Below are 13,675 nucleotides of genomic sequence, written 5' to 3'. Positions count from 1 at the left end.
TGAATATTTCCATTTGTCAATGAAACTCGTATTGAGCTGCGGAAACTAGAAACCAGTGCAAAGATTTTTATTATGTGCATTGGAAATTTGATTTTACACATGTTTTCCAATGTGTGTAAAATCACATTTCGAATGCACCTTAACAAGTGCCCCCCAAGGGCACTCGTTAGCAAAGCCCTACATACATACAGTACCATTTCCTGCTATTTACCCTTAATTTTAACTAGGGTCCATGCAATTAAATAAGAAAATCCACAAAGAAATGGTTAACCAAAAAGAAAAGAAAAGAAAAGACAGTATGATCAAAGCTCAAAAGACTAAATCTTCATTACCAAAGAAATAGAGAACAAATTGCACTATGCATTAACAGACATCAATGAATGAAATCAGAAACAAGAAACAAGTAAGATGCATCCAACAAAGAGAAAACAAGAAACCCATACAGGCCATTAACACACTTCTCATCTCCTGATGAAAAACAAGAAACGAAAAGATTGTAAAGATTCATCACCATTGTTAGTCGGTGGGGCCCTTGTTGCCATTTTGGAGAATTGCAGGAGGGTTTTTCTTGCTCGTCTTGGACAGTGCAGTAGAAATCTGAAAGGGTTGCTTGAGGAGCATCCATGGCTTCTGATCAGCTTTCTTCATAGTTATGGCCAACACTGAAGATATCTGGGAAAGGGAAACCCAAAGAGCGAGGAAAGAAACGTAGACTGCAAAGCAAGAAATCTGAAAGGATGCAAGAATCCATAGAGACGATTGACCCATACAAAACCAAGAAATGAAGAATGAAAAGCAAGAAATCAACAATATTAATATGTGAAACAAGAAACATACAAGAAATGCGCAGGTGGGAAGTATGCTTGCTTGCCACTTGGTGGGTGGTATGAAAGGAGAGAAATGCGTGGACGAGATGCCATCCATCTTTCCGGTTTGTCTCAGCGTTTGGTGTTTGGGAAGGATGGGATGTGGTGTGTTTGAGTAGTGAGTGGGCTAATAAAGTTGTCCAGAGATGGGAACCACCGCCTCAAGGAGTGTTAAAAATAAACTTCGATGGTACTTGTTTTGGGAATCCTGGTCCAGCCGGAGTGAGAAGTTTATGTCGTGATGATGCCGGCAAGGTTCTTTGGACTTTTTGGGGCCCTTTAGGTGTGACTGACGCTACGGAGGCGGAAGTCCAAGCGGCTTTCAATGGCATAAAAAAGTGAGTAGGGGCCGTCTGAAGAGTGTAATTGTTGAAGGGGATTCGTTTAATGTTATCCGGTGGCTGAGGGGTGGGGTGGCTCCACCTTGGAGGTTTTTGAATCTTTTTTACGAAATGGAAGATATATTGGCGGATTCAGATATTGAGTTGATTCATGTTAGCTAGAAGGTCTGCTAACGAGAAGGCGGATGCGTTGGCTAGAAGAGGGTTGGTATGCAACTCGATGAATTGGTCTGATCAATTTCCTATTTGATGTCATATTCATTGTGTAATTAGTTTTTTATTTTTATTTTCTGATTCTTTTATAAAATTTGCCATTTAAAAAAAAAAAAAAAAAAACAAGAAACAAGAAAGAGTGATCGATCCAACAAAGAGGAAAGAGGAAAGAGAAAGAGAATATAAGAAACCCATACAAGCTATTGACCCATTTCTCCATCTCCGTTGAGTGAAACATGAAACAAGAAAGATTGACCCAACAAAGATAAAAGAAGCAAGAAAATAAGAAACCCATACAGGACCATTGACCCATTTCTCAACCTACGTTGCTACAGTAAGAAGAAGAAGAAGAAGAAAAAAACACCAAAGTACTGGAAAACAAGAATTCTGCAAAGAAACATGAATAAGATCACCAGATTACTTCCCATTTCTACTGCATCTGGATTTCTTGCACAATTCCTGTTGTAGAGTGTAGGGCTGTCCCAAGTGAAAAAAGGGCAAATATATCACTTCCCGGGAAATTTTACAGGAGAGCAAGAAATTTTAGTAAGGAGAATGGCTCTTAACAGCCTTCAATCATATTCGCGATTTTCGATCTTGTTTGGTCGAAGAGGGTTTTTTAGTTAAGTAATTATTAATGTTAGAGGGTTCCTAACGAAAATCGGTTTGAAAAAATAAAAAATGGGATCCTTCTCGGTGACACAAGCGCAAGAAAACAAAAAATATGGCTAGAAACCCCAACAAATACCAAAATTAATTACTCCGAAAACAGTGGTCATTTGCACTTTCTTCCTTATTTTCAGGACGGGTATGGTTTTGGAAGTACTCAGGGAGAACACAGTCAAAGGAAGGAAACCCCTCGAGTCCCACAAACCACCACCTGCCAAAATCCCAACCTGCCGAATTCCCAACTTCAATTTCTGAGCTGGATATTGAAAATCATCAGAGCTGGGCACCATTAGACTCAGCCACCCATGTCTTCACGCCCAAAGCTCCTGTGCATCCGAAAAAATTAAACTCATGGAGTTTTTTGTTTGAGAACAAAGATATCCTTGCTTCCTCAAAACATAAGCATCATCAACAGGAAGAATTAAAGAATGCTTCGGACAATGATTTCAAAGACGAGGAGCAAGAACAAAATGACCAAAAATGGCAGAATTCCATAGTGGGATATCTCATGGGTAAGCGTCCCTATTTTGTAGCCCTAAAGGAATATCTCAACAGAGCTTGGAAGTTAAAAGGCGACTTCCGAATGTTTAACCTACATAGTGGTTTCTTCCTATTTCAATTCAACTCCTCAGAAGACTGTGAAAAGGTCCTAGATGGCGGAAACTACAACTTTGGTGGTCGCCCGCTCATTCTTAGAAGATGGACCCCAAAAATCGAGCTTGAAAAGCTCTCCACCTCAGGTTTTGGTCGGCTCATTGCTTGAGCAAGATAGCAAGCAAGACTGGCATCCCCCTTTACACGGACGCATATACAACTGGTGCTACCAGACTCTGTTATGCCAGAGTATGCATCAAAGTCGAAGCTGGGGTTGATCTTCCAGATCAGGTTGAAATCAAAACTTCGTTGCGCACGACCTACAAAAGAATGTAAGACATTGGATTATGAATGGAGGCCCCCTTCCTGCAAAGAATGTAAGACATTGAACCATTCTGATGCTTCTTGTCCAAAAAACCACAAAGCTCCTACAAAACCATACAAACAAGAATGAAAGCCTGTTAAAAAACCTGGCCCAGTTCCAAATGCAAACCTCCAAGGCCCCCTGCAAATACAGCTCATCCAGCATTGCCTCCGAGGGGAAATCATTCTAGATCTCAAAAGATCACTTCTCCTATTACCCAAAATCCATGAGTCTGAGAAAGAAGAAAATCCAGAGAAAGAGAGAAGCAATGAAGATTCCGGTACCCAAGGAGATTGTCAATGCACTAAAAAATCAAATGTAGACCAAGAAAAGGAGACTGATGACGATGGTGATCCCCCAAAGTTTCAGAAATTAAGAAAGATCATGAGAGCTAGGAAATTTAGCCAGAAGATGAAAGAAGCCTTGGATCATTAGGGGCTTCTTACGTATGGTGTCTGTCTCTAAAATTTGATTGTTTTTAAGTTTTGATTTTAAGGGTATCATGTCCTTGGTTGTTATGTCCCCTTTGTTCTAAGGATTGGGGAGTAGTCTTGTTGCTTTTGTTGTATCATCTTTCTTTAATTAATATTCTGGTAGGGGTCCGCCTAACCCAACTTGTTGGAAAACTAATTAAGTAGTGTTGTGGGCCCCACCCAAGTCTTACGTTTTAGTATTTGTGTTTGAGTCGGTCATGAGTTCTAGTGTGAATGAGTTCTGGTGTGAAGTAGTTTTTGTTTTATTCTTATCCATTAAAGAGTCCAGGTGATAGGTGAAGTTAAAAACAATACATAAAGAGCTTATTGTATTAGTTATTTTAATGATGAATGGAAGAGATACAGGAAAAAAAACGTGAGATTTTTTCTCTATTTTCAATAACAGTTCTTCTATTCTCTCTCCTCTTGTGTTTTATATTTGGGAAAATTCTCAAAAAAATGTGATTTTTAAGTAAAAATCTCAAAAAAGGGTTGAGTTGGCTAAATTCTAAAAAATGGGTGAAACACATCCCGAGGCATGTTTAAAGACAAGAATGCCCTTGAGTCGCTTTTCCCTCCACCTTTTAGAGAAACGGATCCCAATGCATTTCACAAACCCTATTCACCTTTTTTTTATTCTTCTTCCCCATGCCAAGTGTTGAAAGTCTTGCCTTTGGAACAACTCAATTGTACAATCCCTTCTAAGATGAATTCAACCCATATTTTTCAAAATAGACTATACAGCCCATACCATAGGATTATCCAAACCGCCCAATTGATGGGCGACAACGTAAATAGGGTTGTGCCCCAAAAATTATTTCCATTGGATGATTCTAACCATCTGATCTAAAGAGGGACTTAGATTATGGAAACTTCTATAGATTGGACGGTTGGGATCATCTATGGAAATAATTTTTGAGGCAGAACCTATTTATGTTGTGGCCTATCAATTGGGCGGTTTGGATCATACCATGGTGTGGGCTGTATAGTCCATTTTGAAAAATACGAGGTGAATTTTTCACTACCCTTCTACAAATTGTGTTCAATTACATAAATACTTTTGGCTTTTGACCTAGTGGTAGGGAAGACCTATATTGTTTCTTCACGAGAAAGAATTTTTATATGGTGTAAACCCATATACTCCAGCATTTTTCAAAAAAGTGTTGTACGGGTCACAACATAGGATGATCCAAACCGTCCATTAGATAAGCCACAATGCAAATAGGTTATGCCTAAAAAATCATTTCCACATGGTGATCTAATGAAATACAATGCAAATAGTATTGTTTGAAGGTCGACATTTTTACATTCTGCGCAAACAGGTGCGAATTTGCCATAATAAGTCGACCTTTATAGCATATGTACAAACAGGTAGAAATTTGCTTTTTCAACATTTGACCAAACAGGTAGGAAGACCAATTACAGGTTTTCATAAATTCATTGCAACATTGACACCCAATGTAGTACTATTAGATTGTGTGAAGCAATATTTCTACTTTGGAACCACTATTTATACCTTGGAACCACTACATAATGGTAAATAGTGGCTCCTATGTATAATTAGTGGTTTATAAGTATAATTAGTGGTTCATCGGTATAATGAGTGCTTCTGAGTTTTTAAAACCCTATAAATACAGTCATTCTCACAAGTATTAGATAATCTAAACTATGAACCACCATAACATCCGAGTGTTCAGAAATTCATTACAACATTGACACCCAATGAAATACTATTAGACTGTGTGAAGCAATATTTCTACTCTGGAACCACTATTTATACCTTGGAACCACTAATTATACCTAAGAACCACTATTTATCATTATGTAGTGGTTCCTAGGTATAATGAGTACTTCTGAGTGTTTAAAACCATATAAATACAATCATTCTCACAAGTATTAGGCCATCTAAACTATGAACCACAATAACATCCGAGTGTTTAGAAAACCAATTAACCCATTGTTCATAAATTAATTCATTGCAACATTGACACTCAATGAAGCACTATTAGATTGTGTGAAGCAATATTTCTAATCTGGAACCACTATTTATACCTTGGAACTACTATTTATAGCTTGGAACCACTACATAATGGTAAATAGTGGTTCCTAGGTATAATTAGTGGTTCCTAAGTATAATTAGTGGTTCCTAGGTATAATGAGTGCTTCTGAGTGTTTAAAACCCTATAAATACAGTCATCCTCACAAGTATTAGGCCATCTAAAGTATGAACCACCATAACATCCAAGTGACAATATACCATGCATCCAAGTTTAGGCCATCTAAACAATACACCATAGCATTGTAAAGAGGATGATGACAGTAACAAATGCCTAACAAAACCATAACAAATTCCTAACAAATAAACAAGATGATGACAATACACCATAGCATTGTAAGGAACATGTTAAACCTATACAAATGTATCACAATGGACCTACTTAAGAAGCTTAGGTTTGATAGCCAAAGAAAAATAAAATATCCAATAAAATCTACATTTTAGAAGAGGGGAGTTTCACCACTTTGCAGTGGAATTTCGTTTGGGTTTTTTACAAAGACAATGGAGTTTGATTTTGGCATGGGAAAGAAGAAGGTAAAAAGGTCAAAATGTTAGGTAAAATGCATTGGGATTTGTTGCTAACTTTTTTGAGGGAAAACCAACACAAGGGCATTTTTGTCCAAAAACACTCTTGGGATGCATTTCACCCCTTTTGAGAAATTAGCCAACTTAACCCTTTTTTTGAGAATTTCGGATAAAAATCATATTTTTTTGAGAATTTTCCCTTTATATTTTGGTTCCTCAAATTCTACAAGCTTACCGATCAAAAAAAAAAAAAAAAACGAGAGATAAATTTTTTACAGTGCCAAACGTACTGATGACAAGGAAGAGACAGAGATTCTCTTCCTCTCCTTTTTTTTAATTTGTTTTTTTGGTTGCAAGAGAGAGAGAGAGAGAGGGTCTTTTTCATGCTAGTCATTAGAATCTGTAGAGGATTCCGAAACCATGTTGAGGATTCTTTCCCTTGTCTCCATGTCCGAAACCTTTTCTTCTCTTTTACGAGAGTATCCTTCAAAGAACTCCTTGTTCTCCTTCTCTAATTCATTCCACACTAGAAAAGTATAACAATAATACAACTTAGAAATTAACCCTTCTCTTGGGCACCCAGATTAAGAAAGTAGAAAAAAAATGCAATAAAAAATCTAAAATAAAAAAAATTAAGTAAACAAGTACCAGTGGAAGTAATGACTGGCTTGATATTTGCATGCTTAGAGAGAGCTTCAACACACTCTTCTTTGGTCATGTGGAAAAGAAGACACTTCTCAATCAGATGCAGCACCTAAAACACCATAATAATAAAAATAAACCTTCAATCATCAAGAAACATAAGAAGAAGATTGAAGAAATAACAGAAGGCCTTTTATCTCCATTCAATCATCAAGAAAGATAAGAAAAAAGATCAAAGAACAAGATCCATGAATGAGAAATATTCTGGGAAATGATAGAAGGCTTTTTCTCTACATTCAATCATCAAGAAATATAAGAAAAAAGATGAAAGAACAAGACCCATTAATGAGAAATATTCTTGGAAATAACTTAAGGGGTTTTCTCTAACATTCAATCATCAAGTAATATAAGACAAAAGATTGATGAACAAGAGCAAGAAGGAGAATTAAGAGAAGGGTTTTTCTTACCATGTCGATGTATGAAGTAGAGGAGTCTCCCATGATCAAAAGACACAAAAGAGAGAGAGAGAGAGAGAGAGAGGTTGGTGATGAAGAGAAGAGAAGAAAAGAAGAGTTTTAAAGTATAGAGAAAGAGGTAGGTGGGGCAAAGTGTCCCACGTGGGAGAGAGACGATTATTGGCTGAGACGGGATTAGACAAGATTTGCATATCGTCATTCTCTTTGTAAAAGTCTCCAACCACAAAAGACACCATTTTCACGTGACACGTGGGCCTCTCCATGCATGAAAAATGGACACCTGTCATTGGGGGGGGGGGGCAGGGTCTCTCATTTCTCTTCCTGGCGTATTGAAACTTTAATTTGTTTCCTTACTGCTGTCAAAAGATGGAATCTACAACGTATGGGATTTTGCCACCCAAAAGAGTACTGAGGATATTAATATATGGAGAAATTATATGATGTCGGCAGTCAAATGATGAGAATTGAGTCACATATAAACTTAATGTTTAGAAGATCCATGGCGTAGATTTTCTAGTTATATGAGAGAGAGAGAGAGATGAATGAATGTGCGGCCATGACGTACCATGTGGCCCATGAAAAATGAATATTCAAGTGTTTTGTTCACTTATTTCTCATGTAGAAATTTTTCCAAAAAATGAATTTTCAAGTGTTTTGGATTGCAAGAAAAAAATTTCTTTCAAAAAATTCTTCTTTCCATTATTTTGAGGGAAATAATTGGTTATGATTAATTTAGAGGGATATCATCATAAATTAAAGATCCCTCTAAGTAAAAATTGAATAGGGTTGGCTCAAGTTATCTTTCATCATCTCCTCAACAAGTAAGGAATTTTAGAAATATTTTTCCTTTCAAAACTTTTCCAAAAAAATTCATGCATATATTCCAAATGTTAGAAAATTTTCCCTATTTTAAGGAAAACCTCAGAGCGTAACTTACATTTGTTTTCCACGGAATATTATTCTTTTCATAATTTTCTTCCCAAACAACGCCTGATGGCCAAGAGGCTCTTACTGTTGAAACAAGAAAAACGTCAGTTATTTTATTCATTGCTTATTCGGAACAACCAACACACTTTAAATACTACTACAGTAAGTCCAGATAACTCGAGTTTTTCTCCTTCCTTCACTTGACTCTTGAGGATAAGAATAAACTAAATATTAGATAAGAGATCTTCAATACTAAGGTAAAACAAAATAGCTAAGACTCTACACACCAAAGCAACGACTCAAATACAAATATTAAGGTAAAACAAAATAGCTAAGACTCTACACACCAAAGCAACGACTCAAATACAAATATTAAAAACGTAATTGACTTGGCTGGGCCCCACAAGTCACCGTTTGTTGCCATTTTGAAGAATTGAAGAAGGGTCTTTCTTGCTCGTCTTGGACGGTGCAGTAGAAGGGTTGCATGAGGAGCGTCCATGGCTGGTGATATCCGGGAATGGCCAAGACTGAAGATATCCTGGAATCAGAAACCCAAAGAGGGAGGAAAGAAACAAAGATTGCAAAGCAAGAAATGTGAAAGGATGCAAGAATCCCATATAGACCATTGACCCATACAAAACCAAGAAACGAAGAATGCAAAGCAAGAAATCAACAACATTAAAATGTGAAACAAGAAACAAGAAACAAGAAAGAGTGATCCATCCAACAAAGAGGAAAGAGAAAGAGAATATAAGAAACCTGTTAGACCAAAAATCGGTAACAGGTACAGCAGTGGCGTAAGAGCTGAGAGCGAGCGACAAGGGAGGTTGAGTATGAATCCTGCAGTGAGTGTTTAGTCCTGCACAAGGCAAGCGAGGTCAGAAGACCAGACCGGGTTTTACTCCGGACAGGCCCTTCGACACTCAAGTCAGTATGAGCAGGAGTGAAGGGGAGATGTCTTAAGAGTTTAGGGAGAGAAGGGATTTTCGCATTACCCATTAGTCTGAGCTTTAGTCCCCTATTTATAGGGAAAATCTGTTGAGGTGTCCTGGACAGGTGTCCAGGACAGGTGGCGGCCTGTGAGAGGCTGGATCTCACCTACTCTGAACAGGTGGCAGCCTGTGAGAGGCTGAGTCTCACCTACTCTGGGACAGGTGGCAGCCTGTGAGAGGCTGAGTCTCACCTACTCTGGGACAGGTGGCAACCTGTGAGAGGCTGGATCTCACCAACTCTGAACAGGTGGCAGCCTGTGAGAGGCTGAGTCTCACCTACTCTGGGACAGGTGGCAGCCTGTGAGAGGCTGGTGTTTTCACACCCCATCAGTTGCCCCCCAGTTTTCCAAGTCATTGAAGGACTTGGGAAAGTGTGATCACTCGTTTTTCTGGATGGGGAGACGTTGTTCGGGGGTGAATCGAAGAATTTAGCACGGAGTCCGGAGTTCGCAGTCCGGAGTCCGGAGTTGGGAGTTCGCAGTCCGGAGGACGGCTTCAACCGGACTGGCTCCTGGCGCAACACAGAGTCAAACACCCAGTCCGGAGTTCGCAGTCCGGAGTCCGGAGTTGGGAGTTCGCAGTCCGGAGTACGGCTTCAACCGGACTGGCTCCTGGCGCAACACAGAGTCAAATATCCAGTCCGGAGTTCGCAGTCCGGAGTACGGCTTCAACCGGACTGGCTCCTGGCGCAACACAGAGTCAAACATCCAGTCCGGAGTTCGCAGTCCGGAGTCCGGAGTTGGGAGTTCGCAGTCCGGAGTACAGCTTCAACCGGACTGGCTCCTGGCGCAACACAGAGTCAAATATCCAGTCCGGAGTTCGCAGTCCGGAGTACGGCTTCAACCGGACTGGCTCCTGGCGCAACACAGAGTCAAATATCCAGTCCGGAGTTCGCAGTCCGGAGTACGGCTTCAACCGGACTGGCTCCTGGCGCAACACAGAGTCAAACACCCAGTCCGGAGTTCGCAGTCCGGAGTCCGGAGTTGGGAGTTCGCAGTCCGGAGTACGGCTTCAACCGGACTGATTTTTGTCGTCTTGTGAGAACACGTTATATCCAGTACGGTTTTTTCCGGACTGAATTTTGTCTTCTAGCGGCCAGTTCGGTGCGGACCGGACTGATTTTTGTCGTCTTGTGAGAACGCGTTATATCCAGTACGGTTTTTTCCGGACTGAATTTTGTCTTCTAGCGGCCAGTGCGGTGCGGACCGGACTGATTTTTGTCGTCTTGTGAGAACGCGTTATATCCAGTACGGTTTTTTCCGGACTGAATTTTGTCCTCTAGCGGCCAGTTCGGTGCGTACCGGACTGATTTTTGTCGTCTTGTGAGAACGCGTTATATCCAGTACGGTTTTTTCCGGACTGAATTTTGTCCTCTAGCGGCCAGTTCGGTGCGTACCGGACTGATTTTTGTCGTCTTGTGAGAACGCGTTATATCCAGTACGGTTTTTTCCGGACTGAATGCCGAGTGCGGAGGGCGGAGTGCGGAGATCCATCTTTGGGACGTAAATGTTTACGCGCGTGCTTGATCGTATTGATGGTGGGAGAATGTGTCCGTCATAAATAGGGGACACGTGGCGCAATCCGGGTGGCCTCGAGATGCGTGCATCGCATTTATTACCCCACCGCCTCTGAAAAACTATATAAGGAGGTTTACCCCCCTTCACTTTTTACTTTTTACCTTTCATCTTTTTCCTCTTCTTGCTCTGGGAGTTTCCACTTCTCAGTTCGCAGCTCGCAGTCCACAGATTGCAGATCGCAGTTCGCAGTTCGTAGTCGCAGTTCGTAGCTCGCAGTCGCGTTCCAAGATCTGTTAAGGGCTCCACTCACCGGTATTCCTCTCAGCCCTTCCTTTTACTATGTCTGGTAGTACTTCCAATTCCGAGTCCGGTACGGGGTCCTCCACTAGCAGTATTTCGGAGTTTAGGATGCCTCAGGAGCCTTTCTTGGCTAGTCCGTCTGATAGGATAGACCTTGTAGATAGTGACGATGGAGGGGATAGGGATGAAGTGATCTTAGATCTGAATGCCACTCCTCCCTTGACTGGCAGTCTCCCGCAAGCAGGAGGGAGTGTTGAGAGCGACGTTAATGAAGCGTCCACAACATTCCGTCCTGGCCGGGCGGTGGAGGTGATCGCTAGAGCGCGGATGGATGCCGATCCAAAATACAACTTGCGAGCTCTAGTCGAGGAGAACTACCTCACCAGGTCTATGCTGGGGGATATCAGGGATAAATACTGCGTGCCCCCGAGATTTGAACTGAGGGCGGCTATAGAGGGAGACAGAGCCTGCAACGAGAGCCAGGATCTCTGTATTTATGAGGAGTCACTGAGGGCAGGACTCCGATTTCCGTTGCACCCCTTTTTCTCAGCGGTGCTACGTTACTACGGACTAGCCCCGGCCCAGGTAGCTCCGAACTCATGGAGATTATTAGTTGGGTTTTTATACCTCGTCCACGGTCGGTTAGAGAGGAGTGTGACTTTGTCACTGTTCCGTGCTTGTGCACACCTGAAGAAGCATAAAGAAGGGGGCTGGATCTACATTAGCCAGCGCCCTGAACGGAAGATAATCACTGGCATTCCTTCGTCGATTCACTCGTGGAAGAATAGATTCTTCTATGTTGTGGATCAGGAGGCCAGTGAGCCCTGGTCCGTCCCTCTAGTGTGGGACACTCCAGATACCTCAAAACTGAGTCGAAAGCCGCTCCTCGAAGGTGAGGACAGGATAACATTCGCCTTGATGCGGAAGGAGATCGAGCAATCGGGCCTCATCCGTTGTAAGGAGTTTTCTGAAGAGGCGATTCTGGTCGGGCTGGGCGTGAGTGCCGCGACTCCAGGACGTATGTAGCTAGACTTGTCTATGCAATCTGTTTATTTTTTATATACTTGCTTCTGACCGTTGGCTGCTCATTTGTCATGCAGAGATGAAGAAACAATCAACCGTCGAGAAAATCAGGCAGGGAGCTCAGCCGCGGGCACAAGAAGGTGCTCAACAGGCGCAGCAGGAGCGCCAGAAGAGAAAAGCGACTGTGCTGGGGAGTCCGGCCCCGTCACAGGGCATTCCTCCCCCATCCCAGAAGCCCAAGACTAAGGTGAAGCTAATAGGCCCCTTTGCTCAGGGCGGTGGCTCTTCTAAGTCCGGTGGTGCTTCTACCGGAGCCGGTTCTGGGGCTCGCCCTCCTGCGGGGATTAGTGAGCAAGTCTTTCGACCCAATTGGGCCGTTCTGAAGGATGACACTGCCTTAGGCGAGAGCCGGGTAGCAGCAGAGCTTATGAGCAAGTGTTTGCTGCAGAAGGACAAGCAACAGGTCCTTTACGAGCCGCCAGCTACAGGAGAGGAGGCTGTGTTGTCCTCCGCTTACCAGGTAAGGAAGTAGTGCTTCGATTTGCTAACTTTCTGCCCATTTCTTTCTTTCACCATACTGATGCCTGTTTCTTTCTGTTCTTTCTTCAGATCTTGCTATACTATAATGACCTCAAGGAGAAGAGTAAGAGCTTCTCCCAAGCCATTACTTCATCTGAAGAGGTGAACGGAAAGTTGGCCGTTGAGGTGCAGGAGCTTCAAACGAGCATCGGGCGAATAGAGGAGGAGAGGAAGTTGTTAAAAGAAGATCTGGCCGCAGAGAAGAGGAAACTGGCCAAGGCTGCTGAAGCCATGGAGGCTCAAAGAGGAAGGGCCACTGACAGACAGGAGAAGGCAGTAAAAGAGGCCACAGAGGCAAAGGAGGCTGAACTTTTCAGCCTGTCGAGCGAGGCTTACAGTCTTGGATACTACGACTGCCTCCAGGAGCTCCAGGCCTGCAATCCAAATCTGTTGATGCAGAACATGACTCTCCCTGCCAGGCCGAAGATTACTGATGAGGAGCCAGATACTCCTGCTGATACTCCTGCTGACATCACCTCTCTTCCAGATGCTTAGATTTTTTTTTTGTTTTGTTTTGACCTCTTTTTGTAATGGTCCTTGAGACCCTACAGCTTTTACCAGCATGTTTAAAGTGAATTTTGTAATGGCCCTCGAGGCCCCACATATTCTGATCAATGAAATTTGTCTGTCTCTGATACTTCTCAGCTGAGTGATTTGCTTGACTTTGTCTTTTTATTTTGATAACCTGTGAGTGAGGCCGTTGATGGTCGAATTGCGACGAACTGGTCTTTTAACAAGTACCCAAGTTTTGTGAACTGGGTTTCCATTGAGTACCCAAGTTTTGTGAACTGGGTTTCCAATGCGTACCCAAGTTTAAGAACTGGGTTTCCAGTGCGTACCCAAGTTTTGTGAACTGGGTTTCCAGTGCGTACCCAAGTTTAAGAACTGGGTTTCCAGTGCGTACCCAAGTTTTGTGAACTGGGTTTCCAATGAGTACCCAAGTTTTATGAACTGGGTTTCCAGTGCGTACCCAAGTTTAAGAACTGGGTTTCCAGTGCGTACCCAAGTTTAAGAACTGGGTTTCCAATGAGTACCCAAGTTTTGTGAACTGGGTTTCCAGTGCGTACCCAAGTTTAAGAACTGGGTTTCCAGTGCGTACCCAAGTTTAAGAACTGGGT

The 13,675-nt window shown here is 42.1% G+C and overlaps 2 protein-coding genes across 3 annotated transcripts; one reads left to right on the top strand and one right to left on the bottom strand.

Annotated features, from left to right (window-relative positions):
• Positions 1-2,570: 2,570 nt before the first annotated feature.
• LOC143851785 (uncharacterized) lies at positions 2,571-7,284 on the bottom strand. Of its 2 annotated transcripts, none has more exons than XM_077361265.1 (3): positions 7,211-7,284; positions 6,750-6,855; positions 2,571-3,003 (listed from the first exon to the last, which is right to left on the bottom strand). In XM_077361265.1, exons 1-3 carry the CDS (start codon positions 7,241-7,243, stop codon positions 2,753-2,755), a joined length of 390 nt encoding a protein of 129 aa, XP_077217380.1. In that variant the 5' UTR covers positions 7,244-7,284; the 3' UTR covers positions 2,571-2,752. The 2 variants fall into 2 exon arrangements, with proteins under 2 accessions (XP_077217380.1, XP_077217381.1); XM_077361266.1 differs by having other exon boundaries at positions 2,864-6,627.
• Positions 7,285-11,345: 4,061 nt separating this feature from the next.
• On the top strand, positions 11,346-13,354 carry LOC143849379 (uncharacterized). Its single transcript, XM_077358389.1, has 3 exons — positions 11,346-11,973; positions 12,056-12,498; positions 12,588-13,354. The coding sequence occupies exons 1-3, from the start codon at positions 11,346-11,348 to the stop codon at positions 13,050-13,052; spliced, it is 1,536 nt and encodes a 511-aa protein (XP_077214504.1). The 3' UTR covers positions 13,053-13,354.
• The last annotated feature ends 321 nt before the right edge of the window (positions 13,355-13,675 follow it).

This window comes from Tasmannia lanceolata, unplaced genomic scaffold, assembly GCF_043159265.1.
Source record: "Tasmannia lanceolata isolate RefF3 unplaced genomic scaffold, GAP_Taslan_0.1 ptg000018l, whole genome shotgun sequence".
Taxonomy (NCBI): domain Eukaryota; kingdom Viridiplantae; phylum Streptophyta; class Magnoliopsida; order Canellales; family Winteraceae; genus Tasmannia; species Tasmannia lanceolata.
This window is presented reverse-complemented; position numbering and strand designations above follow the sequence as displayed.